This window comes from Saccopteryx leptura, chromosome X (assembly GCF_036850995.1).
Source record: "Saccopteryx leptura isolate mSacLep1 chromosome X, mSacLep1_pri_phased_curated, whole genome shotgun sequence".
Taxonomy (NCBI): Eukaryota; Metazoa; Chordata; class Mammalia; order Chiroptera; family Emballonuridae; genus Saccopteryx; species Saccopteryx leptura.
In genome coordinates, this window is record NC_089516.1 from 52671260 (window position 1) to 52696116 (window position 24857).

Genomic DNA, 24857 nt, shown 5'->3' on the forward strand with positions numbered 1-24857 from the left:
ATCTAAAAATCTGATCCAAGTGGTATGAAAAAACAAAGTGGTAGGAGAAATCTTATATGGCTGAATAAAGTAATTAACAATTTTAGAGAACTTCTTGGTCTTCACAAGTAACTCTGGACATGAGATGAAATGATAGATTCCACAACTCTACAGCTTTGAGGATTTCAACAGCAGTCTGGTTGAGTATGAATGAAAAATTTCTGTAACTCAGACAAGAGAATGTAATACTAAGCTAATATGGCTTCTAAGTGGCTCACCTTCCTTACTTGTTTTCCCTAGCCCTATGAGACTACTTTCACTCAATCTTTTTCCCCCAACAAACCTTTAAATCAGTTACCATCTTAACTACCTCTCTGCTACAACTATAACAAAGCAGGGTAGGGAGTAAAAAGGTGAATTTTGAGGACAAAAACAATCAACTTCTTCCAAATCCATTAAAATAATCATAATTACTATAAACAAAACTGGATACTTCATACCTTTTTATTGCATTTTTCACAATGATATGCATTTGCACCTTCTAATAAATCTCCTTTGACATACTGTTCCAAAGAATCAAGAAGATTCTGGTGATTTCTAATGTCTACATTCAAAGTCGTGAAAGATTCTTCACACTCGTATCTAAAAATATTTTAAAAATGATCAAAAAGGATTTATTCCTTAGTCTTCTAAACATTTAGCTATGGACATCTGCAATATTTATAATATAACATAAAACCCATTAAGTCAGAATGCTGCTAATAAATGACAGTTACTCATTTATTGCCACTTATCCTGTGCTGAGCACTACATTAGGTTGTTTACACATTGTATATACTAGGTTCTTTGTCTTCAGGACAAATCTGCTAGAGAAATATCACCATCTCCACTTCAGAGCTGAGGAAAATAGAACACAGAAAGGTTAAGCCGGTAAAGATTACCAGGTGAAACGGTGTTCTGAAGCCAGGTCTGTCTGGTTTCACAGCTTATGCTCTTTATAATTTATCATGCTGCTTCCACTGTCATCAGTTTAGAAAGCAATTCATGCCAAAGCATGAATTTAAGTTCTGAAAAGGACATTTTAAACTATTAATGGACTGAATTTTAAAATGTTCCTCCTTTCCTTTAATGGAAACCTTACTAAATACCAAAGGTACAAGTTTGAACACATGAATGAATACAGGATAAGCAATCTGAGTTGGAGCCAGACTGCCACCTTGCGGCAATTTTCTGTAAAGCAATTTTCAGATTTCTGATAAGACATTCATAAATTCAGAGCATGGGATGTGGAGAACACATTGTCGACAATCAAATCCATTCATTCAACAAATATATTGAGAGTTCTTTCCATGTGAAAAGCACTGTGGGACAGTTAATGTTTAAGACATTCCCTCATATTTAGGGCTTCTCAATATTCTTTGGGAAAAAAGACAGGTACATAAATAAAAGCATTTGTAAGTGACAGGAATGGAATACGAAGTAGGCATTAGGTCAATTGCTGCTATAATCAGGGAATAGCTCATAGAAGATAAAGTTAATCTTATGATTCCAAGTTAAAAAATAGGACATTCTAAGTTGATAAGTTAGCAAAAAATTTGCTGTAAAAGGCCAGATAGTAAATATTATAGAATTTTTATTCTGTAATAAAATGTGAGGTCTCTGCAGCAACTACTTAACTCTGCTGTTACTATGACAGTAGAAGCGAGCCAGCCAGACAGTAAAGCAGTGGGTATGTTCCAATAAAACTTTACAAAAACATGCAGGGTTGGATTTGACCTATGGTCAAGTTTGTTAACCCCTGTTCTAGACAAATAATGCCCTAAAACAGAGTTGGAACTCTTTATGTAAACTTCTGGCATGTAACAAGAATAAGACTAGTTCAGTTGCAGAGCAGGTATTTTAATTTTAGGGATTTTACTTAAGATCATGATCTCTGGACATTTTCACTTAGCTAAGAAAACCAGTAATTTCCAAATAAATTCGGTAATTGTCTAAAACAAACCAAAGACTAACAAGAAGAGATGACTAAAGAGTCAGCTATTTTATCATCATTTAAAACAAGTCAAATTGACAATTTTAGTGTCTACTTAAAAGTAAAATGTCTTTCAAAAGGACCAAAAGTTATCCAGGCTAAGTGAACATGCTCTTTACCTGAATAAATGCTTTAACCTAATAGAAATTTTCATTCATATAGCATTATACTCTCCCAATCATTTCCGTGTTCAAAAATAAAGCATTACCCCCCCCCCCCACCAACAACTATATTCACACACAACCCATGACTACATATAATACTGTTTGGGTTTGTAGAAAATACTACTTACTGTGATTTTTGGCAAAACCAATTTCAAACCATCAACCGATAATATACAAAAGAAATTCCAAAGGAAAACTCCCATGTAATAGGCATAAACATCATCAGTAATGAAATTTTAATAGTTATTGAATTATTTTCAAGAAGAGCCCTAATCAAACAATTTCCCTTTTAAGTGAAAAAAAAATTTTTTTAGTCAACTCTTGCGATGTTCTGTGTAGAAAACGTACCTTAAGGGCAATGAATATAATCAATGGTATTTTAAAAGTTAATACTTTCATTTGTATAGGAAATTGTGCTCCATGTCTATCATCTTCTAAACGTATTTGTAATATTATAATTATTTTAATTTTAAAATAAAGGAGTATTTATAAGTAACACCTGTTATCTGTATGGAAAATGCCATTTATACATAAGAGAATGTGAGAGTATGAAATGGTATATACATTATATAATTCATCCAGTCTCAGGTCTTTAGTAATCAGTGGCACACTCCACTTTTATACAAAACTGTTAGTAAAAATTTTATTTTTGTTAGTAAAGAAACAGTACAACATAAACTTTAAACATGTAAATAGCACTTACCTATGTGGGCAGCCTTGGCAAATCTTCTGATCAGCAAAGGAACCTCCTAAGACTTTACTTAGCATAGCGGGATGTCCTAAGGCTTTCAAAGCTTCATCTAGGCTATCCACCAATGAATTAAAAAATTCCAAAGCATCATGCTGTTCACGTAGATTAACAGGCTCACCCCAAAGCCTAAGAAAGGAATGGAATAAAACATGTAAGGTGTGACACTACCAGAACAATATATGCAATATGTATTTAATTAGGGGGGCAATATAGCCACAAATGACAGCATATAAAACAGATTTTATTCCTGAAGTATGTGAGGAAGTAGAAAGAAAATAAATCCTATTTACATATAGACTGCAGTGGAGAAGAATATGAGGTTCATAGTTAGAGTGGTAGCCCAGCCTGACCAGGCGGTGGCGCAGTAGATAGAGCGTTGGACTGGGATGCGGAAGGATCCAGGTTCGAGACCCCAATGTCGCCAGCCTGAGCGTGGGCTCATCTGGTTTGAGCAAAAAGCTCACCGTCTTTGACCCAAGGTCGCTGGCTCCAGCAAGGGGTTACTCGGTCTGCTGAAGGCCCCACGGTCAAGGCACATATGAGAAAGCAATCAATAAACAACTAAGAAGTCGCAACGCGCAACGAGAAACTAATGATTGATGCTTCTCATCTCTCTCCGTTCCTGTCTGTCTGTCCCTGTCTATCTCTGCCTCTGTAAAAAAAAAAAAAAAAAAAAGTGGTAGCCCAGTGGAGAACTGCCATGCAATTCCTGATATGGCTGATGAATAGTATGGCCCCAAGAAGGATGGTTTCTTTAGGTAATATGGTATACGCATGCATTTTGAACCCAACTGAAGAAGCTATTAAAATGGCGTGGTGAATCTCACTCTTAAGATGTTATAACTATTTTACTTATTTTTTATCTTTTGCTTAAATTTCAGATATACTGCAAAGATTCTATTTATTCATTTTTTTCTTTTTTTCTATTTTTTTCCCTTTGAGATGAAGGGAGATAATGAGACAGACTCCCACATGTGCCCTGACCAGGATCTACCTGCCAACCCATCTGGAGCCAATGACTGAATCAACTGAGCTACTTATAGCACCTGGGGCCAATGCGCAAACCACTTGAGCCACTGGCTGCAGGAGGGGAAGAGTATAACATAAAGGTGATTATTATAGGTTCTTCTTTACCTTCTCAACTGGTTTTCCAAGCTAGCCTGACCAGTGGCAGCGCAGTGCACAGAGTGTTGATTTGGGATGCTGAAGTCCCAGGTTTGAAAAGCCAAGGTCACTGGCTTGAGCACGGGATCGCCAGCTTGAGTGTGGGATCATCAACATGATCCCATGGTTGTTGGCTTGAGCAAGGGGTCACTGGTTTGGCTTGAACCCCCAGTAAAGGCACATATGAGAAGCAATCAATGAACAACTAAAGTGACTCAATTATGAGTTGATGCTTCTCATTTCTTTCCTCCCCCAACTTAATAAAATAATTTCAAGCTAAAACTTCTGGGGGTGCGATGGAATTTATAAAGAGTATATTACATGACTAAAGTGTGGATAATGTAAAAGCCTTATGACTGGGATAGGACAAGCAAGCGGAAGAAAGAGAATTGGAAGAGTCAGAGCAGAAGGTGAGGGGTATGCTAGGTGATGGGGACTGAAAGAGCAAAAGCAGAACTGGGAAGGAGGGTGGTACATGTAGCCTAGTTAGGAGAATCAGAGGCATCTATGGTGAGTCATAGGGAAGTCACTGTACTACAGTGGTTTCAAAAGAAACCAGTGGACATCAGGTGATCCTCTCCTTCTCTTGCTCTCAGCAGTATGCAAGATACCGTGAAGGGATTCTGAAGAGTACTATTTAAAAACCCCATTGCTACAAAGGATCATAGCCTTTTGTATACACAGTAAAATTATGTAGTTGTACTCTGGTATGCACAGTGCATGACACATAATAGGCAATGATTAAAATATAAACTTCCCATCTGATTAAGCCTCTAGAGCTCACTACCTATTTATAGGAAATACAGGAGGCTGAGGAAAATAATTTACTAAAATACCACAGGGATCTTATCAACAAAATCCAGATGGTGGGAAAATTAACAGGGTAAAGACTGGGTACCTTTTTCCTTGCAAAAATGACTACAAGAGTAAAAAAAATTAGAAGAGACTATAGAGGCATAACAAACTTTTGGTATATGGACTTAATTTGGATCCTGATTTACTATAAAAAATTAATAGTAAAAAACAATTATGAGATAACTGGATAATTTCAAACACTGACTGACAAGGATATTAAGCATTAAAAAAAAGGGTTAACATTATGGTAATATTTTTAAAAAGACATTGAAGATACACACTGACATATTTATGTACATGAGATTTGCTTCAAAACTATCTGGAAAGTAGACGGAAATGTAGGTTAAACAAAATCAGCCAAGAGTTGGTAACTGTTCAAAGTAGGGTGCACACGCAAGGGTTCATATTATTTTACCTACTTCAATAAATATGAAAAGTTTTCAAAACAAAAATAAAAAATTAACATCTTAAAAGACTGAAGAATGCTGCCTTTCCTTACTTTCTATCTCCTCCGAGGACAATGAGCAAAACAAAAAACAAAACACAAAACCTAACTGAGAAGTAAAGCTTGAGTATTACTATTACTTAAACATTAAACATAAAGGTATCTACTGACATATATTCTATAAATTTAATGTAGCGCATCAAGAAGTTCACAAAGGTTTAAGCAGTATCACTACTACTACCCATCCCTAGTTTACCTGAACTGTTTCCAAAATCCTCTGGGCACATAGTACTGTAGTCGAGAAGCAGCTAAATGACCAAAGATGACCTGAAGATGTCTTAGAACACCAATATTGTACTCTTTCCTATCTTCTGTTTTACTTAATACTGGTTTGTCTTCAAATTGTTGAGGATATCCAAATACATCATCTCTGGGATCAACATTGCTCTAGAAATCAAAAAGTATCATTAGTGAGCTAATCTAACTTGAAAGTATAGTAAAACATGTTGAGACAAATGCCAAAGAGTGAACAAACGACTTATATGTCTAGTTCTTACTTCCAAAGCACTTAACTTTTAACTCATAAGTTTTAATTTACAGTAATAGTGTTTATCTCCAACATTTCACAAGAGTTATTCTAAAGGAATAACCCTATGTTATCAGAAATAATACAAATAACACAACACAGTGCAGTGATTAACTTAGACTGAACTGGACACAAATTCCAGGCTCTGCACTTGAAAGCTAGGTAACTTTGTACAAGTTACTTCCCCTAAGCTTCAGCTTCCTCATATGTAAATGGGACAACACATTCTTTGTTGTAGCTATTGTTAGGATTATGTGGATAACTTATTAGCTCTGTAACAAATAAATAGGAACCTTTGTATATGATTGGTAGAAATGTAAAATGGTGTAGCCATTGTAAAAAAAGACTCCTTAAAATATTAAAAATAGAATCACCGCCTGATCGGGTGGTGGCGCAATGGATAGAGCGTCGGACTGGGATGCGGAAGACCCAGGTTCGAGACCCCAAGGTCTCCAACTTGAACAAGGGTTCATCTGGTTTGAGCAAAAGCTCACCAGCTTGAGCCCAAGGTCACTGGCTCAAGCAAGGGGTTACTCGGTCTGCTGAAGGCTTGCGGTCAAGCCACGTTATGAGAAAGCAATCAATGAACAATTAAGGTGTTGCAACGTGGAACAAAAAACGAATGATTGATGCTTCTCATCTCTCCATTCCTGTCTGTCTGTCCCTGTCTATCCTTCTCTCTGATTCTCTCCATCTCTGTAAAAAAAAAAAAAAGAATCACCACATGATCCAGCAATTCCACTTTTGGGTACATACCCAAAAGAACTGAAAGAAAGGTCTCAGAGATATTTGTACATTTATGTTCATAGCAGCATAATTCACAATAACCCAAAGGTGAAGCAACCCAAGTGTCAACTGGTAAAAATAAAATGCAGTATCTATCCACACAATGGGATAATATTCATCCTTAAAAGGGGAAAAAATTGACATATGGTATGACATGGATAAACCTTGAGAACAGTATGTTAAGTGAAATAAGCCAGTCACAAAAAGAGAAACATGGTATGATTCCAATTATGTGAGGTAAATACAACAGTCTAATTCACAGAGACAGAAAGAAACTAGTGCCTGCAAAATTGTGTGAGACATTTAATATTGAAATAGAAAACATCTAGTCCCTGCCCACAAGAAATTCAGTCTAGGGAAGGAAACAATCACACAGACAAAAACAATGTAGTGGAGTACGTAGACAACATAATAAAAAGGGTATGCCTTATTGGAAGAGAACAAAGGTGGAACAACTTACTTGAAACTGTATTATATTTTGTCTGCCTTATTTACTTATTGCCAGTGTAATTAGGCATCTCTGACTGTGCTTAACTCAATATTCCAGAGATGTGAGAGGGTACAAAACTAGAATCGGAATTTCAATTTTCACTTGAAGCAGTGGTTCTTAACCAGGTATGGGTGTAAGCATCCATTGTGAAGTTTTTTTAAAAGATAAAGATGCCCAGATCCCACTTCCTGGATGATGTAGTCCAGTAGGTTTGGGGGAGAGCTGTTTCAGAAGTCCTATAGGTGATAAACTACTCCAGAGCAAATAGTTTTGGTGACTGAAGATAATAGGGAATGAGAAAAGAACCATTCAATATATTTACTACAATTAAAACAGATTCTGGCTTCTCTCTTCAGTTCTCACCAACACTATGTATGAACAAGGAATGGCAAAATAAAAACAGAGATACAGGGTAGATATAAACGCGACAACTTAAGTTTTGCCATATTCTCTCTTTAAAGAGCTATGTCATAGTCATGTCAACTTATTTTCCATTACAACCTAATTTATCTATAGCTTTATTGTGCATTGGATACTCATTAGGCAGCCTCAATTTTGTCACAAGACCATGTAACATTTAAACTAGAGCGAAGTTTATTGCCTAAACAAGAAGAGCTATGCTCTGGGACAAATGTAAAAGTAACCTAAAAGCAAGTATGAATAATGAAACTGGCATAGTATACAACTTGGCATGAATTAATGGAGATAATATAATTAAAAATATCAAGTAGAAAAGTGAAAATAGAATTTAAACTATTACTGAAAATGAAGATTCTTATTGTCACACAAACTCCAGGTTATATTAAACACTTCACAAAAATATGGGTATGTTAACTGTTGCTTTAAAGGCATATAAAATTATCACAAAAATTAACTGTAGTTTAATGTCTGGTAGACAGTCCGTGCCAGGAGATTCTAGCTATATTTTCAAATCTATTTCAATAGGTCAAATGAAAGTACAACAGTCCCTAAGAGAGAACAGTATCTGGTACCAGAATTTCAAACACAGAAAACAAAAATGCTAAATAAAATTTACCTCATTGTCCTGCTTCTCATCCCCAGACATATCATCATCTACATCACTACCTGTGCCTTCAATAGCAAGAATACCATTCCTGATGGAGGGAATCATGTAGAGTTGCTGAATCACAGAGTTCATGTAACAAGTAGCACCAGCATTTTTCAGCCCCACAAATCCTTTTGGAGGGCGAGGTCCAACAGGTGGCAGATATTCCCATTCAGTAAGTGCTTCACATGCTGAAAGAAGATACAAGATTCTTATAGTATTAATACAACCATTTTTCTACTTTTATCTGTATTAAGCTAATAAAGTAACATTAGCAACAATTCCACAATTCCTACATTCACTTGAAGTTGTGCTCCAAGTTTGCATTTCAACCTAAACAAACCTAAGAGACACAGCAACATATTATCACTATATAGATATTTACACCCCACCATCTGTGAACCCTTGCTTTTATCTAATGTTACTTCTAATGGCAGTATTATTAGCAGTCTCAAGATTGTAGGATGTTAACTCCTACATGCTAACTTTACTTTTAGTTTTATAGTTTAGTCATTATGAACTTTCTACTTTTGTATGTTTTCAAAAGCACCTTCAAAAATCATTCTGGCATAAAATGCTATACAAATACATCAACATCCCCTAGGTTCACATTCTGGTTCTGACATTTATCAACTCTTTTACCTTCTTCAGGTAAGTCTGTTTCCTTCCGAATAAATGCAGTAATAAGAGTCCACTTGCTTTGCCTACAACCACAATGTTATTTTGAAGAGCAAATTTAAAAGTTCTGTGAGAATTGCTATTCATCATACATCTGTCCCCCTACACCTAATATAAACCTGGAAGTAATAAAAATATCGTTGTACCGCTTACAGAAAGACATTTAAAACACATGTGAAAACTCTGACATTAAGGTTCTTCGACTGTAATGGTCTTAAATGAAAATATACATCCATTTGCTAAAAATGTTAAACTAAACTAGAGGCTGAAAGAAAAGCATGAGTTGAGGATGTGCACTAAAAGAAAAACAGAATCTGAATTATGTTATCATAACATTGCATTTTAAAATACTTACTAGTTATTGCTGTGCCAATGTAATACATTTCAGTCAAAGAATCTACTATCTGTTTGAGATTCCTCACACAGCCAACAGCTAATGCTACAAGTAACTCAAAACCAGCATTAATGGTAGCCGGTGAACTACAGACTGGGATAGCCTGTTCAGCTGGCAGTTCTCCATTTCTCATATACTGCAGGTAAACATTGGATGCAGGGAAGATGAAATCATCAATTAACTCCTATGAAAGATGTAAAAGGATTATGCATTAGCAATGATATAGTATACATCCCACATTAAATGTTATAGATCAGGGGTCTCAAACTCGCGGCCTGCCGAACAATTTTGTACTGATTTTTTTTTGTTTTCAACTGCAGTGAGAAAAGTGTTGCGTAACAGTTGCCTTTTGTAGACCTAGTGCGGCCCGCCGAACGGCTGTGATCTTGCTCTGCGGCCCACATGCTGAGTTGAGTTTGAGACCCCTGTTATAGATTATATGTCACACAAATATATAATATATAGCTATACATGTATATATTTTTTAAGGGAAGAAAAGTCTCTTGGGATCTTGAAAAGTAACATTAAACAACTTATCAGGACCCCAGATCTCATTACATCTCAAAAAATTTGTTTGGATTTTCTAATAAGAAGATTCCACTTTAAAACACAACCATACTCAATTTCACAGGTTAAAAAACAAGTTTTTTTAATATCAAGAGTGAGGTGACAAGTTTAGTCCTTTAATCACATGTACCAAAACATTTTGAAGAAAAATAAAAGTCACTGAAATGATTCTTGATTCCTTGAATTACCATATACTAGAAGCAGCTTATTAAAGAAATGATACGATAGTTTTACAAAATAGAAGTTTGTCTCATTTTATGCTGATAAAGTGAAAAATTCAGATTTTCTAAAAAGAAAAATTAAAATAGTGCTTATTTACTTTATAAAATACATAGTAGTAACAAAATTCTATTTATATACAAAATTTAGAAGGCTATATCTACTTTAGGACCAAGACATCAGAACTTACTTTAATGAGATTAGCACCTCCCTTTTCACAACCAATATGATACTTTTTTTCAGGGGTTTGAAAGGCCAGTAACTCTTTTGTTACCCCAAGGTGGCCTTCCAAGATCGTCTCTTCAACACCTGTTTCACCTGTTCTCTTAACATCATCCTGGCAAAGAAAAAATATCAAATATCCAACTTATGAAAGGGAGGTAGCAAGGAAGGGAGGAGCCAAAACAAGAGAAGGCTAAACAGACTTGAAGAAATTACCCCAAATCTTTCCATTCTAAGCAATTTCTCTTCAAAACTTTCTAGAAGTAGGATTTACAAATGACTGAAGGCTAAAAGCTACAAATCTCAGAAATTCCCATACAATTCTAAGTCAAAAGTACCAGGTCTTAAGATCAAGAATCTAGTCCTAGTCTATAATCAGACTCATCAAGAATACTTTTCAAAAGATGAAAATTTATAATCAAGCCCAAAATTCTAAAATGAAAGAGGGTGAAATATCAGTATTGTTCCAAGTCTCAAGTAAAACAAAGTATTTCAAAGAACTGGTTATGCATTCATTCTGTGATTCATCAGTTACTAATACCCACCAATGCAGAGTATATTCTTTGGTCCAAGTTCTTAACTATTCTTTGGTGTTTTTCATTTAACCAAAATGCTCAAAACTATAAACTATCAATAAACTACTTAATTTATCAATATGGTAAAAACACAGTATTAAATGCAACTTACCCTAATTCTTTTAAGCCAATCAATTTCATTATTGAGAAGAACTTCAGCATTGGGTATATTAATATTACTATTGTAAGCATAATTAAGAAGATGCCTTAAAAGAGTGAAATAGTCGCCTGAATGTTTAGCTCTCTCTCTGGCTGTGCTCTGAAACAATAAAGTAGAATACTATGAATTTACATGTCCATGTTTAGAATTCACTTTTCAAAAATTCAAAGTTAACTAGAGTAGATGACTAAAATACTATGTGAAATTAATACTATTTTTTTTTTTTTGGTATTTTTCTGAAGCTGGAAACGGGGAGAGACAGACAGACTCCCGCATGCGCCCAACCGGGATCCACCCGGCACGCCCACCAGGGGTGGCGACGCTCTGCCCACCAGGGGGTGATGCTCTGCCTCTCTGGGGCGTCTCTCTGTCGTGACCAGAGCCACTCTAGCGCCTGGGGCAGAGGCCAAGGAGCCATCCCCAGCGCCCGGGCCATCTTTGCTCCAATGGAGCCTCGGCTGCGGGAGGGGAAGAGAGAGACAGAGAGGAAGGAGAGGGGGAAGGGTGGAGAAGCAGATGGGTGCCTCTCCTGTGTGCCTTGGCTGGGAATCGAACCCGGTACTTCTGCACGCCAGGCCAACGCTCTACCACTGAGCCAACCGGCCAGGGCCTAATACTATTTTATTAACAAATATAGACTGCTTTAACTTTTATACAATCTAAAAGCACAAATTCCTGAATGTACCTTGTTTAAAGGCTGAATCACATTGATAAACATAATAAAAAATGTCTCACCCCCAAAACAGTGAAGAGCAGAGTAATGAAGAAAAGTAGAGGCCGGTGTCCCATGCAACATCTGGTACACATTAAAAAGAACTGCTCCTGTGCCACCTGGCGAACAGTTCTGAAATAAAAATGTTTCATATTAGTATATTATTTTCATAAAAAAAAAAAAGAAAAAGATTACAACCCTGGTCTCTTTGGGGGTGGGGAATAGAGGTAGGTAAATTAAAAAGTAAAATACAAGTTAACACCCCCGTAAAAGTCAACAACATACATAGATGAATTTGTCAAGAACTATAACCTCAAACTGTCAGTGAAGGGGTTGAGGGATATAATCTAACACCCCTTTCTTGGAAAAAGACACAAGAAATGATCCCCTGGATATAAGATGCCCTACAGTGAGCCTTTCACATCTTTTTGGCCTTCCACAGAACTTTTATTCAATTGTGCTTTGGAACAAACAACGCTGTAGGGATTTTGTTGCAATTACAATAAGGATATTGCTGTAAACAGATGTCCCCAAATCAGAAGCTTCTGGGAACTGTCACAAATGCAAATTCTCAGGTTTTACCCTAAACCTGTCGAATGAGAAACAGTGAAGGTGGGGCCCAGCAAACTATGGTTCAATAAATCTAGCAGGTAATTCTAATGTGTGCTAAATATTGACAACCACTGTATTATATTCTATGATGACACACAAGAAAAATTTGCTTATGCTCTCAATACAGATAACTCTGCTTGCTCATTATGAATCTAGTTTTAAAAAAAACATACTTTATAGATCTCACCAGAATACAGCTCCAAGAGGGCAGAGACATCATTTAGTCTTCTGTGCCTCCAGAACATAAAATGGTGTCTCTGGCATATAGTAGGTGCTAAGAAACATTTAACAAATGTATAAATACTTTTTGTTCACAAGATGGTGATCTGTCTCCATTAGAAGCAAGCTCTTTCAGGCCAAAGATTTGCTTTGTTGATGCCAGAGTTTCTGACACTGAGAACAATGTGACATACAGATCTGCTGACTAAACACTTGTCTATCTGATAGACATTAGAAAGTACATTTTGTGGGTAACTATCATGTTTGTCTTTGTACTAGCTGGCAGAGAGTTTAGAACCAACTAGAGTTCAATATAAGAAATTTGACATATATTCTCTGTACTAACTTCTTTCCTGATGTTTTTAGGTTTCTGAAACCATACATGGTATTATAAATCAGAGAGATTTTATAAGCTCTATGGGCTCAGTCCAGTGAACCCATGTAAATTGAAGTCATGAATACAGATTTATTGGGGAGAAGGTCCATAACTTTGATCAGGCTGTCCAAGTTTTGTCACTTATGTGGCCCTCGATTGTTTTTTAAAGTTATGTATGCTCCCCTCCTCTCACTTAAAAAAGAAAAAAATAAGATCAAGTTTCTTATAATCAAAAAAGACACTTACTTGCTGTGACAGTGCAATAGTAAATCAATAATGAATGTCTGCCAAGCCTTTTCCTTACTAAGAGCATCTAAGGCTGTTGGAATCAAGGCAAAACATAACGTCATCACTTCCAATGCTTCACAGCAAACCTGTTCGTCTTCCAAGTCCAGCTCATTGCCCGTATTGGACTGTAAAATGATGGAGACAAATTATCTAGAAATGCATTTTAATAAAAAGTTCACACAACTTCAAGCTAGTGCTTAAAACATACCTACTCAAACCATTTGACACCAGACTCTTTATCTGCAACTCTTGAGGACCCTTGAATAGTATGGAAATGACTACAACACACAATGAAATCTAATTCCAGTATTTTGCTACTTCCCAAAGAGAGCTGAAGGAGCACAATGACCCTATATCACCATCTGCTTCTCTGTCCTCCAGGTTCTTAGAGACCTTCTGAGTTGTGTACTTTTGCACCAACAATCATTCTATTCTAGAAAACTACTCTGGCACTGTAGTAAGGTACTTCTGACTAGTTCTATCATGTAGCTTACCAACAGTGCCACTTTATACTAAAGCAATTGTCTTAAAAAAAAAAGGTACTAAAAGTTTTACAACCTAAAATATGCTTGGGTAGGTAGTTAATAAATTCTAATCTGACTTTATCAAGAATTAGTATTTACAGTACATGCCTGAAAAAGAACAAATAGTCAAATACTAGCTGAATAAATCCACAGCATGGTACCACATAGACACCATAGGACCCAACATACATCCCAGGCAAATCAAGGTAATATTGGCCATAAAACGGAAGCTATACAGAGCCACAGAGGTTCCTAGAATTTAATTTCTGCTTCTAAATATGCAGAAGAGGCTATCCGGGGCATATATATATATGATAGAAAAATCAGTGAAACACAGCTCTTCTCTAATTTGCTTAACCTAATGGAAGGTTGGACTGACACCTAATTGGCCAACACTCTTTCTACTTCTGACCACTTTAAAAGACGATGAAGAATAATAATAGAGAATGGGAGTAATCAAATCCAGTATGAGACAATTATATCTGACCCCAGTTTGAAGTAGAAAAAGATAGTTTTGTGTTAAAATATAAGTCTCATGGTAGGAGTCTAAAGCACTTTATTTTCGAAGTAAAATTTTACTGTATTCTCATCTTAACTATAGCTACTAGTTAATTTTTCAACCTATTGAGATGCAAGTCATTGGCTTTTTAAAGACAGCAGACATAATTAGGCTTCATACACAATTAAGCAACATTTATTTAAAAGAAACATATTTCTGTGATAATTCTTACCTTCTCATATATTCTAGTGATTTCTTCATTTGGGCTAAATACTAGCTGTAATGCCCCACATCCTGATGCCCAGATAATTTTTTGTATAGCTCTAATTACACATATATCAGGCATATATCTTGAAGCCTGCAAGACAAGTAACACAAATGTTAAAGGAGTATTAGAGCGGAATAATCACTAAAAAGTCAAAAGCATTTCTCTCTATAAAGGAATAGGAATGGTTATGAAGCAGTGTCACTCATTTTCTTCAGGGTCTCTTTGTGCCATTTTTTGTTTAATAGCAATACCACAAAGTACACACTCCAAATTATTATCTAGCCTCATACTTTCAAAAGAATTTTACAAAGACTACAAAGGTGATCTATACCACTCGTTTTTTTAACCCAAAATAAAGAAAAACCCGTGTCCACACAAATACTTGTATAGATCATTCACAGTAATTTTATTCAGGACCAAAAAAAGGAAAAAAATGTCCTTCATCAAGTATATGGATAAACACAATGTGAAATATTCACCATGGGATACTACTCAGCAATAAAAAAAGGAATGGACTACTGGCTCACACAGCACAGACAATTTTCAGTCCTTATTCTGAGTGGAAAGAAGCCTGATATAAAGGAACACAGTTTGAGTCTACCTGTATAAAATTCCAGAAAATGAAAACTAGTATACTCTGACCAAAGATGAGTGGGACCACGAGTGAAGGGAAGAATGGACTGCAAAGAGGCACACAAGCGCAATAGAAATGTTCTGTGTCTTGATTGTGGGGGTGGTTTCACGCATATATATGTATGTCAAAATTCATTAAATTATAAACTTTAAAAGCATGCTATTTACTGTGCATAAAGATGATTAAAACCAGAAAGCACTAACATTGATATCAGATAAAATTCACATCAAGGCAACTTTCTTTAGATTGAGTGATTAAAGGGAGTAGGCCTAGGAAGATTAAGCCCTAAATTGTGACAAGATTATTTCTAAATTAACAGAAGGTCAAATGTAGAAAAAAAACCTGCAGGAATTCAGAGCTTTAAAGGTTTAATACTAACCTCATCAGATATTTGCTGAGCAAGACGAATTGATACATTTCTAAGCATGCATTCAGATGATGGATTAGGAATGCTCTGAAGGGCACTTTGTAGCACCACTGCTTGATCATGAGTAACTTGGGTGACCTGAAAAAAGGTAACAATTTTTACTGGGAGTAAATAATTTATATATAGCCAGATCCAACCATTTGTTCTTCACCCATCACTACTCCTTCAGGATAACCTCCTTCCATATATACTCTGCAGAACCTGTGGTCACATACACAAAAAGTACTTGACATTGCCAACAAAGGGGGCTTCCTCTTTTTCTTCTGCATTCGAGTGCCATATATCCCTCTATAAACCCCCATTCTAGATCAAGCCAACTCTTGTCCCTACACTGGGCTCAACATAATTAGTAAGGGTAAGCAATAAACTGAACCAACAGGTTCCAACCCTATACAGAGACTTAGTATAAATTACTCTACATCATTTACATGCATGCTCCTGGGCATACCGTAAGCCCTCCCTTCCCCTCAGTGATCAAATTCATCTTTGAAAAGGAGAAAAATTAAGAAATACCAGTAAAAGAAGTAAAATGTATGAAAGGTACCAGTGTTTTCCTTAATAGTATAATCAAGTTTTTATATCCTTAAGTAAAAGATTGCTTTTAAGTAGTTATTAACCTGGCAATTCTGACTGCCCTTCAAGTCATAAGACTCCTTTCTCTATAGTTTTAAGTATAGCTATTTTGTACTTTTGTATCCACAATACCACATTTTCTGAATAAATATTAAAGAAGAGAAAAAGGAAGCGTGTAATTGTTTCCTGTGTACTTTATTAAGCACCCATGCCAGGGCAGGGATCATGATAAAAATGTGTTTTATCTGAATAAGAACTCTTTTTATTCTAGAAAACATGGGATCCTAATTATAAAACACCTTAAGACTTAGGCCATGTAAGACTAATGGAAAATTTCTAAAACATACAAAAGGAGAGTTCTTACATATACCCACTACCAATCCTCAAAAATTATGAAGGGTCAAATTCTTTTATCTAACCATTCCCCTCACTCTCTATTCCCTCCCTACCCCACCCAGGATTATTTGGAAACAAATCCTGAATATAATTTCATTCATAACTATTTCAGCAACTACTTTAAAAAAAGGGGATGGGATGGTGAATATTCCTTTTAAATATAACCATAGTATCATTATCACACCTAAAACAATTATAAGTGCTATTATCTCAATTATATGTGACATATCACTTATCTAATTAACATAATCTCCCTAATATAAACTAAGCCAATCTATATTCCTGAAGCTGTTACCTTCTATTAGTAACTTAGTAAACAATCACTTATGATGCATGTAACTCAAATTTTAGTCAGAATTATGTAGTTAGACCTTTAATAAATAGGAATTAAATTCTGGCTTGTTTTAAGAACTTTTGGTGGATCAAGGATACTACCAAGGCCAACACAGAGTCAGAATAAGCTCAGAACTGGAGGGTCACAGTGTTAAGATGGGAACAGAAGCTGACAACAGGTTAAATCAGTTACATCTTTTTTATTACCACCTGTCTTAAAATATATGCTAAATTCACGTTAATAAGAGATTCATATGGTGATAATATTAGGTTTAAAATGACAGTCAATCATGATTTAATTAAGGAGGCACGAAGAACTATCTTCTCAAATAAGAGTACAGTAAGTGAAAAGCATCTGCACTTTTAGTACAAATACAATTTAACAGAAGAAAACCCCTACACAATAATGCATCACTGGAAAGGATCTTGAGACAGTTTGATTTAACTCTGAACTTCATACTTAAGAGTTGCTGAGAAATTGAACTAAAATATTTTTAGAAAGTCTGAGTCTGTATTACCGATGTCATAGTAGTCAGGCCTTCTGCACCTGGCTGAAAAGCTTCCGCCACAGCTCGAACATGGCCATACCCAATGGCAGTTAGCAACAGTTTGGCTATTTTAAGAGCATTGAGGTAGGCACCCCTTCGAGTTTCCATATCTGCATTTGGTAGGAAGTTATTTCTGGTTAGCATACTCAGGACAAGGGGTAGGCCACCACTTTTCAAGAAGTGAAACTGAAAATCAGAAGAATCATCAGCCAGAGGTGCACCAGCAGGCATTAACAAGGCATAGACTACCTGGAAAAACAAAAGGGAGAGGGACTGCATTAAAAGGTTTTTAAAAGATAACTTCTATTTCCTTATTACCACTAAGAAATTCTTTCGACCATTTCAAAGGTACTACACATCATGTTATGTATTCCATGTTATTATAAAAAGGTCAAATTTAAAGAACATGAAATAAATTCAAAAAGAAAAAAAAACGAACCTCTGTTAGATATAGCACTTGTGAAGCTGAAGGACCAAAGAAAAGCGAGTCAAGAGATGGACTAAGGCTGCTTTCTCCAAGTTTGGCATGGTCTAAACAAATAGCTCTCAATTTTTCTATTGTTGTGCTATCTGTAAGGAGAAAAAAGAAACACAACCTAAGACAAAACATTCATGCATTCATAGTATTTCACATTTGATATTTTAAAGACCACTTTAGTATGAAATAACAATTTAGTTGAGTTGTAGGTTCAAACTTCACAAGACATAACCATATTTGGAGTAAAACAAACAAACAAACCAACCAACCAACCAACCAACCAACCAGGGCTCTTTAATCAGCCAACCCAAACACTACGGAAGCTATCTCTTCCTACTCAGAGACTTCAAATCAACATGCCTTCCTCTCCAGCTACACTTCAAAAGGAAGTAGTTCTTACTGAAAAATAAAAAAGGAAAAAAATGACAAGCTCATTCCTCTATTGTCAGCCTACAGACCCTATGCAATTACTCGTTTATTTTACTGAAGAGGCTTAATGGCACCCTAGAAACTAAACCTTAAAAAGCAAAGATTAAAAGGGGGGTCTGTGGGAGGGTGGAAAATCAGGCTTAATGTTTTAACTCAAAAGTAAGCACAGCCTTGATTTTTTTGATCATCATATTAAAAGATGAGTTTATTTAAATCACAGTGAAAAGATAAAAAAAAAAAAAGAAAGTCCTAGGACACAATTAAGAATTACCTGCTACTCAAAATTTAAAAGCAAATCAACTTTTAGAAAGTAGTTTGATGATAGAATTATTTCCAATGTAAATGACCTATTATTGAAATGCTACTTTATAAATAGGATTTTTTGAAAGTTATAAGCTTTTTTTGAGGAATAAAAATAACTGAAAATTATTTTAACTTCCTTAAGAGATAAACTAATTTTTTCAGGCCTAGAAAAGCCTGGAAATGTTATCAAAGAAATCTTCAATTTGTATTAAATTATAAATTTTTTCTTCTCTGAAAAAACAGCAATGTGTAATGTAACAAAAATATTCAGTTTTCATAATAAGATACTTGAATTTTCTTGTCATTAAATATTCATCCCCTATATTTGGGGGGGGGGAGGAACGGAAGCACCAACTTGTAGTTACTGTATTACCTCATGTATAAGATGCACACTTTTTCAAAAAATTTGGGGTCTAAAAACTGGGTGCATCTTATACAGGGGTTGTACTTTTTTTTTTACTTGCAGTTCCTGCTTTTTCGCACTTGTTTTTGTACTCATTGTTGAAGACATTAATCCTTCATCACACACAGATGAGGACAAGCTAATGAATGGGAGTTTTGACAGTGATGAGTAGTAGTATGAATTTTATGATGAATAAAACGAGTTCAATAACTTTATGTGATACATTTCCCCCCCCAAATTTCGGGCCCCAAAATTAAGGTGAATCCTTATCCATGGGGAAATATGGTAGTTGCTCCTCCTATATGCCTTGACCAGGCAAGCCCAGGGTTTTGAACCAGCAATCTCATTGTTTCAGGTCCACTGTGCCACCACAGATCAGGACTCACCTCCTATATTATTTTTAATCAATGATTAAAGTGGCACTGTTACTTTACCAGTATAGTCTCTATTATTGTGCAGCCCCCCCAACATTAAAGAGCCTAGCAGTCAAATTCTTACAATTATTTCATCAAGAAAAAATCCCTACATATATAAAGGACTGCAAAGTCTAAGACTTTGGACATATATCACCAAATTACTCTAAAAACAAACCAATTCATATGATATCTGAGAATGTCTTGCTTGGTTTAAAAATATACTGAGTGAAGGATGGAAGCAAAAGGGAATAAGGACAATAAAAGGAACAAATGCTCCAAGAAAAGGCAGCAGTGAATTCTAACCAAATCAACCATAACCTTGTCATCCAGATGTAGTTAAGATTTTAGTTTATTCATTTTGAGGCTTTTATTAAAAAAGATATCTTAAGCCTAGTCAATTACATGATTACAGCAACCTATCATTAAGGAGTACAGAAAATAATGAACGGTAACACACAGGTTAACAGTACAAACTCTGGAGCTCAAGCACATGCATTTGAATCCTAGAACTGCCGTTTAAGCTGTGTCCCTAATTAAGTAACTGAATCAATGTGTGCCCCAGTTTCCCTATCTTTAAAATACAGATGAAAATAGAAATTTCCTCACAGAAATGTTCTGAGGTTTAAATGAATTATAAGTGTGAGTACTTATAATAGATTTTGTCATATTTTAAAATACTTTATTAGTTAATCCAAACTCCTAGGAAAAAGGAAGCCCTGAAAAGGTAAAGCAGGATACGTTTTAACTTCTCAGTATCAAGCAAGAGTGTTTTCCTGATGCATGTAAGAAAAGATCACAGAGCCTCTTGAGTAAAGTCTAGTAGCAAATCATAATGGAGGCACTTGACTTCAGGAAAAAGATTCAGAATGAACAAATAAAAGTAGTAAATGACTGGAGAAAAAGCCAGTAATTCCATCTTGGGATTCCTCCATTTAAAATACATGCATGTGTGAATACTAAATGAATACTGAAATGTTACATAGCTAGAAACAATTTAAAACAACTTCCATTTCTTAGAGCCCCTGCTTCCTTTCTTAAGGGTGTGTGTATATGTGTACCAACTAGAGTGACAGAGTAAGTTAACATTTGAATACTAAGTAAATACTAGTCCCAAGACTAGGGGTTTTCCTATATCAAATAGTCATTATGAGCCCAATTTTATATATCAGTATTTAAGTCCACAGTGTCTGATTTAACTACTACAATACAACCATTACTGGCCTTTTCAAAGTTGGCTATTTCAAATCTAGGTAAGATACTTCGATTATACAAAATATGAAAAAAAGCACCCTCAAGTTTCTTGCTTGGGAGCTGCCTGGCAAGAGCTCGCTCCCGCCACCTGGTGGCATTATGCTCAAATAACAAGATAAGGGATTCTGGAATCTGTGCAGCAATCAAGCTGTTGGCTGGAGGCTATTCAAAAATGGTATTACAATGGTGCAGGATTCAATAAACTGGGGTTAACACGAGAACAAATACATGTGGATGGCAAGTAAAAGAAGCCATAAAAAAGCTTCTTGAGAACTTTTATAATGACAGGGTGTTTTACATTAAGTAGGGACATGTCCATGAGGCAGGAGATCTTGCCTGAAGAGCAGTAGACAAAATATGAGAATAAATTCTACCTTGAACCATGTCTGAAGAGGTTATTCGGGGGGGAAAAAGAGGAGAATAGACAAAGTAATATTCATGTAATCAAATTCTGTGGATGCACCTGTCCTCCGTATTTTAATAATGTTGGTTAAAACTGAAATGTACAATTTAAGAACCATCTGGGCTGCAAATAATATTACTTTAAATAAATGTCTATTATAAATTTTTTAAAAATCAGGAATTCTGAGCAAGGCTGTTTTAAAATATGTTGTAAAGGTCAACTGCATACATAAAGCAATAACTGTTACTCAGATACTAATAAATAAAATATAAATTCTAAATACAACAGATAAGGGAAGGATTAGATTAAATCACAAAGAGAAGCCTGTTATAATTAATATTTGTACTGATTATGTCCCCATAGAAATCAGAAAACAAAATTGGAAAGGTCAACATGTGTTTATTTTAGAAAAAGGAGATAATGGAATCAAAAACCATTTAAAAAATTATCTAGGTCAATTATTGATAAACACATCCACAAAAACCACTTTAAAAAAATGAATGAATATAAACTCAACAGGACATACAAAGAGGAGATGAAGAAGAAACACTAGAGAGATGCCAGCAAATTATTGAAGGTGTACAAGGGATGGAAGATAGATGGCTTAGCTGAACCACGGGCCTTCAGCAAACCGAGTAACCCCTTGCTCGAGCCTGGGTTCTTTGCATCCCAGTCTGATGCTCTATACACTGCGCCACCGCCTGGTCAGGCAGGTCCTACACATTTAATACTAGAATGAATATCTGGGGACAAAAAAACTCAACAGAAGAGCTGGAAAGTTAAGGAAGTGACCTAAAACCTAGACTAAAATTAAAGATAAAAGAAAGAAAAAGAATATCAGGTTTACTAGATTTGACAACACAGTGTGACTCTCAAGAGATTTCAAACACACAAAAAGAAAAATGCAAAAAAAAATAGGAAGGAAAGAATACAAATCTCTCACAAATTAGGAATCTCCAAGTCCACTGAGTACCTACCATAAAACAGACCAAGGTATCTCATTGTAAAAATTCCAAACTCAATAACAAAACCAAAACTTCCAGAGAGAAAGATCATGTGCAAAGGAACAGAACTCAGAAGAGCTTTGTTCTTCATACCAGCAACATTACCAGCAACAGTTAAGTTTTCAACCTAAAATTCTACACCCAAACTACTAATCAAATGTGAAGGGTTTAGCTGCATTCAGACAAAGCAAGGTCTCAAAATAAATAAATAAATAAAATTTTAAAAAGACACAGAAAAAGAAAGAATAACAACAACAAAAAAGCCAAAGCCACTTCCCATGTACACTTGCTGAGACACATGCAGGAGGATATGCTTCAGCAGAATGAGAGCACCTACAGAAAGGCCTAAGACAGAAGCCAGTGAATAGGAATCCACCATGGGAAAGCTGAAAAAAGAAGTCTCAAAAGGGTAGAAAACCACCACCAGATGACAGGAGGAAGAAATGTTCCAGGACAACAGTGTGGCCGACAGATTATATAATGTATATAAAAATAGAAAATTATTTCCAGGTTATCAGACAATATGTGGGAAGAGTAGCGATAGATTTTTTTAAAAAATTAAAAAATTACAAGGAAAATTTAAATACAGGAAAAAAAAAAACTTGTCAGTAACCCAGCAAACTGCTTTTCATTCTTGAAAACATAAATGCTGACTATGAACTTAAACAAAAACTGAGAAAATGTACATAAGTTTTCATCTACACAATAAAAAAATCAGTAGATACCTGAAATAGACAAAGTTGTACAAAAAGTATTTACAGATATAATGGTATATACACACACACAAAAGTAAAAGTGTTAATTGAAAGTGGTTGTTTTCAAGGAATTAAAAAAGAAGCAATGCTATAGAGGACACATGATTAATTCAAGGTTCCGCAAAGTTTTTTCTCTAAAGGCCCAGATAGTAAACAATTTAAGGTATTGCAGGCCATACGGTCTCTACCACAACCACTCAGCCCTGCTGTGTTAATAAGCAGCCACAGCCAGTATGTATATTAATGAGCATGTCTATACACCAACAAAACTGTTTATAGACAGCAAAATGTACACTTCATGTAACTTATGTAAGTCCAAAATAGTATTTATTGATTACTTGTTCAGCTATTTAAAATTGTGAAAACCACCCATAGCTCTTAGGCTTTGCAAAATCAGGCAAAGCGCTATATAGATCTGCCAACTCTGGTTCTGGCCTACACCAAAAGGCATGTTCCATGTAAAGTTGCTCATATATCCTGTTACTGTTCAGCGTGTACTTTTACCAACATAATTAGTCTTTTAAAAAATTCTTACCTGGTGGCATAAGTTTCATAAGTACTCTTGCTCCATCTCTAAGAGGTGGCATATTTAGGCTACTACCTAAGTCTGCAACTTGCCACAGGAAAGAGATGTATCTGGGATGCAGTGACATTATCTAGAATATAAAATACACAAAATATTTAACTATAAATTATACCTCCCCTCCAAATTTGTTTGTTAATCACCATGCTTTTGCTTATGTCATATCTGTTTTCTTTTTAAAAAGATTTTATTTATTGATATTACAGAGAGGAGGGGGAGGAGAGAAAGTCAGGAGGAAAGAGCAGGAAGCATCAATGCATAATTGCTTCTTGTAGGTGCCTTGACTGGGCAAGCATGGGGTTTAGAACCTGTGACCTCAGGGTTTCAGTTTGACACTATATCCACTGTGCCACCATCAGAGGTCAGGCTATCATTTCTATTCTTTAAAATAGTCTGCCTTCCCCATATTCCCACCTTTACAAATATTTCATGATGCAGATTAAATACACTATCCAAGCCACCTCCAGTAATTTCTGTGTGACAGTTCTTTTACTATTTTTAAAACCTATTTCTCTCATACATGCAAGTTAGACTGCACATATAAAAGGCTGCAATGCCCACTAATAGTTAAATTCCTAAACCAACTGTCGCAGGGAGCCAATCCTTCTTACATTGGAGTGGCTGGTATTATAGCCATTACATTTGTTATGGGGATGGTTAGAAGAAAAGGATAAGGGAGGGAGGAGTCACTGTTTCTTTAGATACAAGTTATGTTATGACAATCTGAGAAAGTGCAGATATTTTCCTACAGACACAGTTCTGAAGGAAGGATTCACTATTTTGGTACAAATAAAAAATATGGTGATATTTTTCTAAGCTAATATTCAATACTTATAACTAAGCTATACAACAGATTAACTTTATGAAAACATAATACTGTATCTATGCGGAAACATTTTAAATTTCCACCAAGTCACACAATCACCTTTCAGAGCGATCCATTCTGAAGTTGTTGATGGTTAACTGATATTCTACCATATTAAATTGTAAGTTACCGAATAGGGGAAAAAAAACCTCAATATGCTTCTGTATTCTCAAATAACCTAGCACAATGCCTTGCAGAAGTAACTCAAAAAGATCTACTCACCACCCCAGGCAAACAGCTTTCCACTTCTGGGTTGGGACCATCACTGTAATGATTACCATGGTTTCCAGGGGATCCAGTCGAAGAATCAGAAGAGCTATCAGGACTTGAAGGCATATTGGAACTTATTTGTGTAAGTTTGGCTGTAATTAGCTGAAAATGATAGACCACATTAATATCAAAGGTAAGGAAAAATGCACAAAACA

General features: G+C 35.6%; 1 protein-coding gene across 6 annotated transcripts in view; it reads right to left on the reverse strand.

Moving 5' to 3' along the window:
* The window catches only part of USP9X (ubiquitin specific peptidase 9 X-linked), a 110513-nt gene that overhangs the window by 17113 nt on the left and 68543 nt on the right, over positions 1–24857 (reverse strand). For all 6 annotated transcript variants that reach the window (XM_066356963.1, XM_066356965.1, XM_066356962.1 and 3 more), the window contains 15 exons: positions 24655–24804; positions 23520–23640; positions 17982–18112; positions 17513–17791; positions 15645–15770; positions 14596–14721; positions 13299–13465; positions 11869–11977; positions 11086–11232; positions 10367–10513; positions 9352–9574; positions 8289–8509; positions 5647–5837; positions 2879–3052; positions 480–621 (listed from right to left, as the gene is read on the reverse strand). In XM_066356963.1, coding sequence (XP_066213060.1) covers positions 480–621; positions 2879–3052; positions 5647–5837; positions 8289–8509; positions 9352–9574; positions 10367–10513; positions 11086–11232; positions 11869–11977; positions 13299–13465; positions 14596–14721; positions 15645–15770; positions 17513–17791; positions 17982–18112; positions 23520–23640; positions 24655–24804 — 2454 coding nt within the window. The remainder of the gene's footprint in view (positions 1–479; positions 622–2878; positions 3053–5646; positions 5838–8288; positions 8510–9351; positions 9575–10366; positions 10514–11085; positions 11233–11868; positions 11978–13298; positions 13466–14595; positions 14722–15644; positions 15771–17512; positions 17792–17981; positions 18113–23519; positions 23641–24654; positions 24805–24857) is intronic.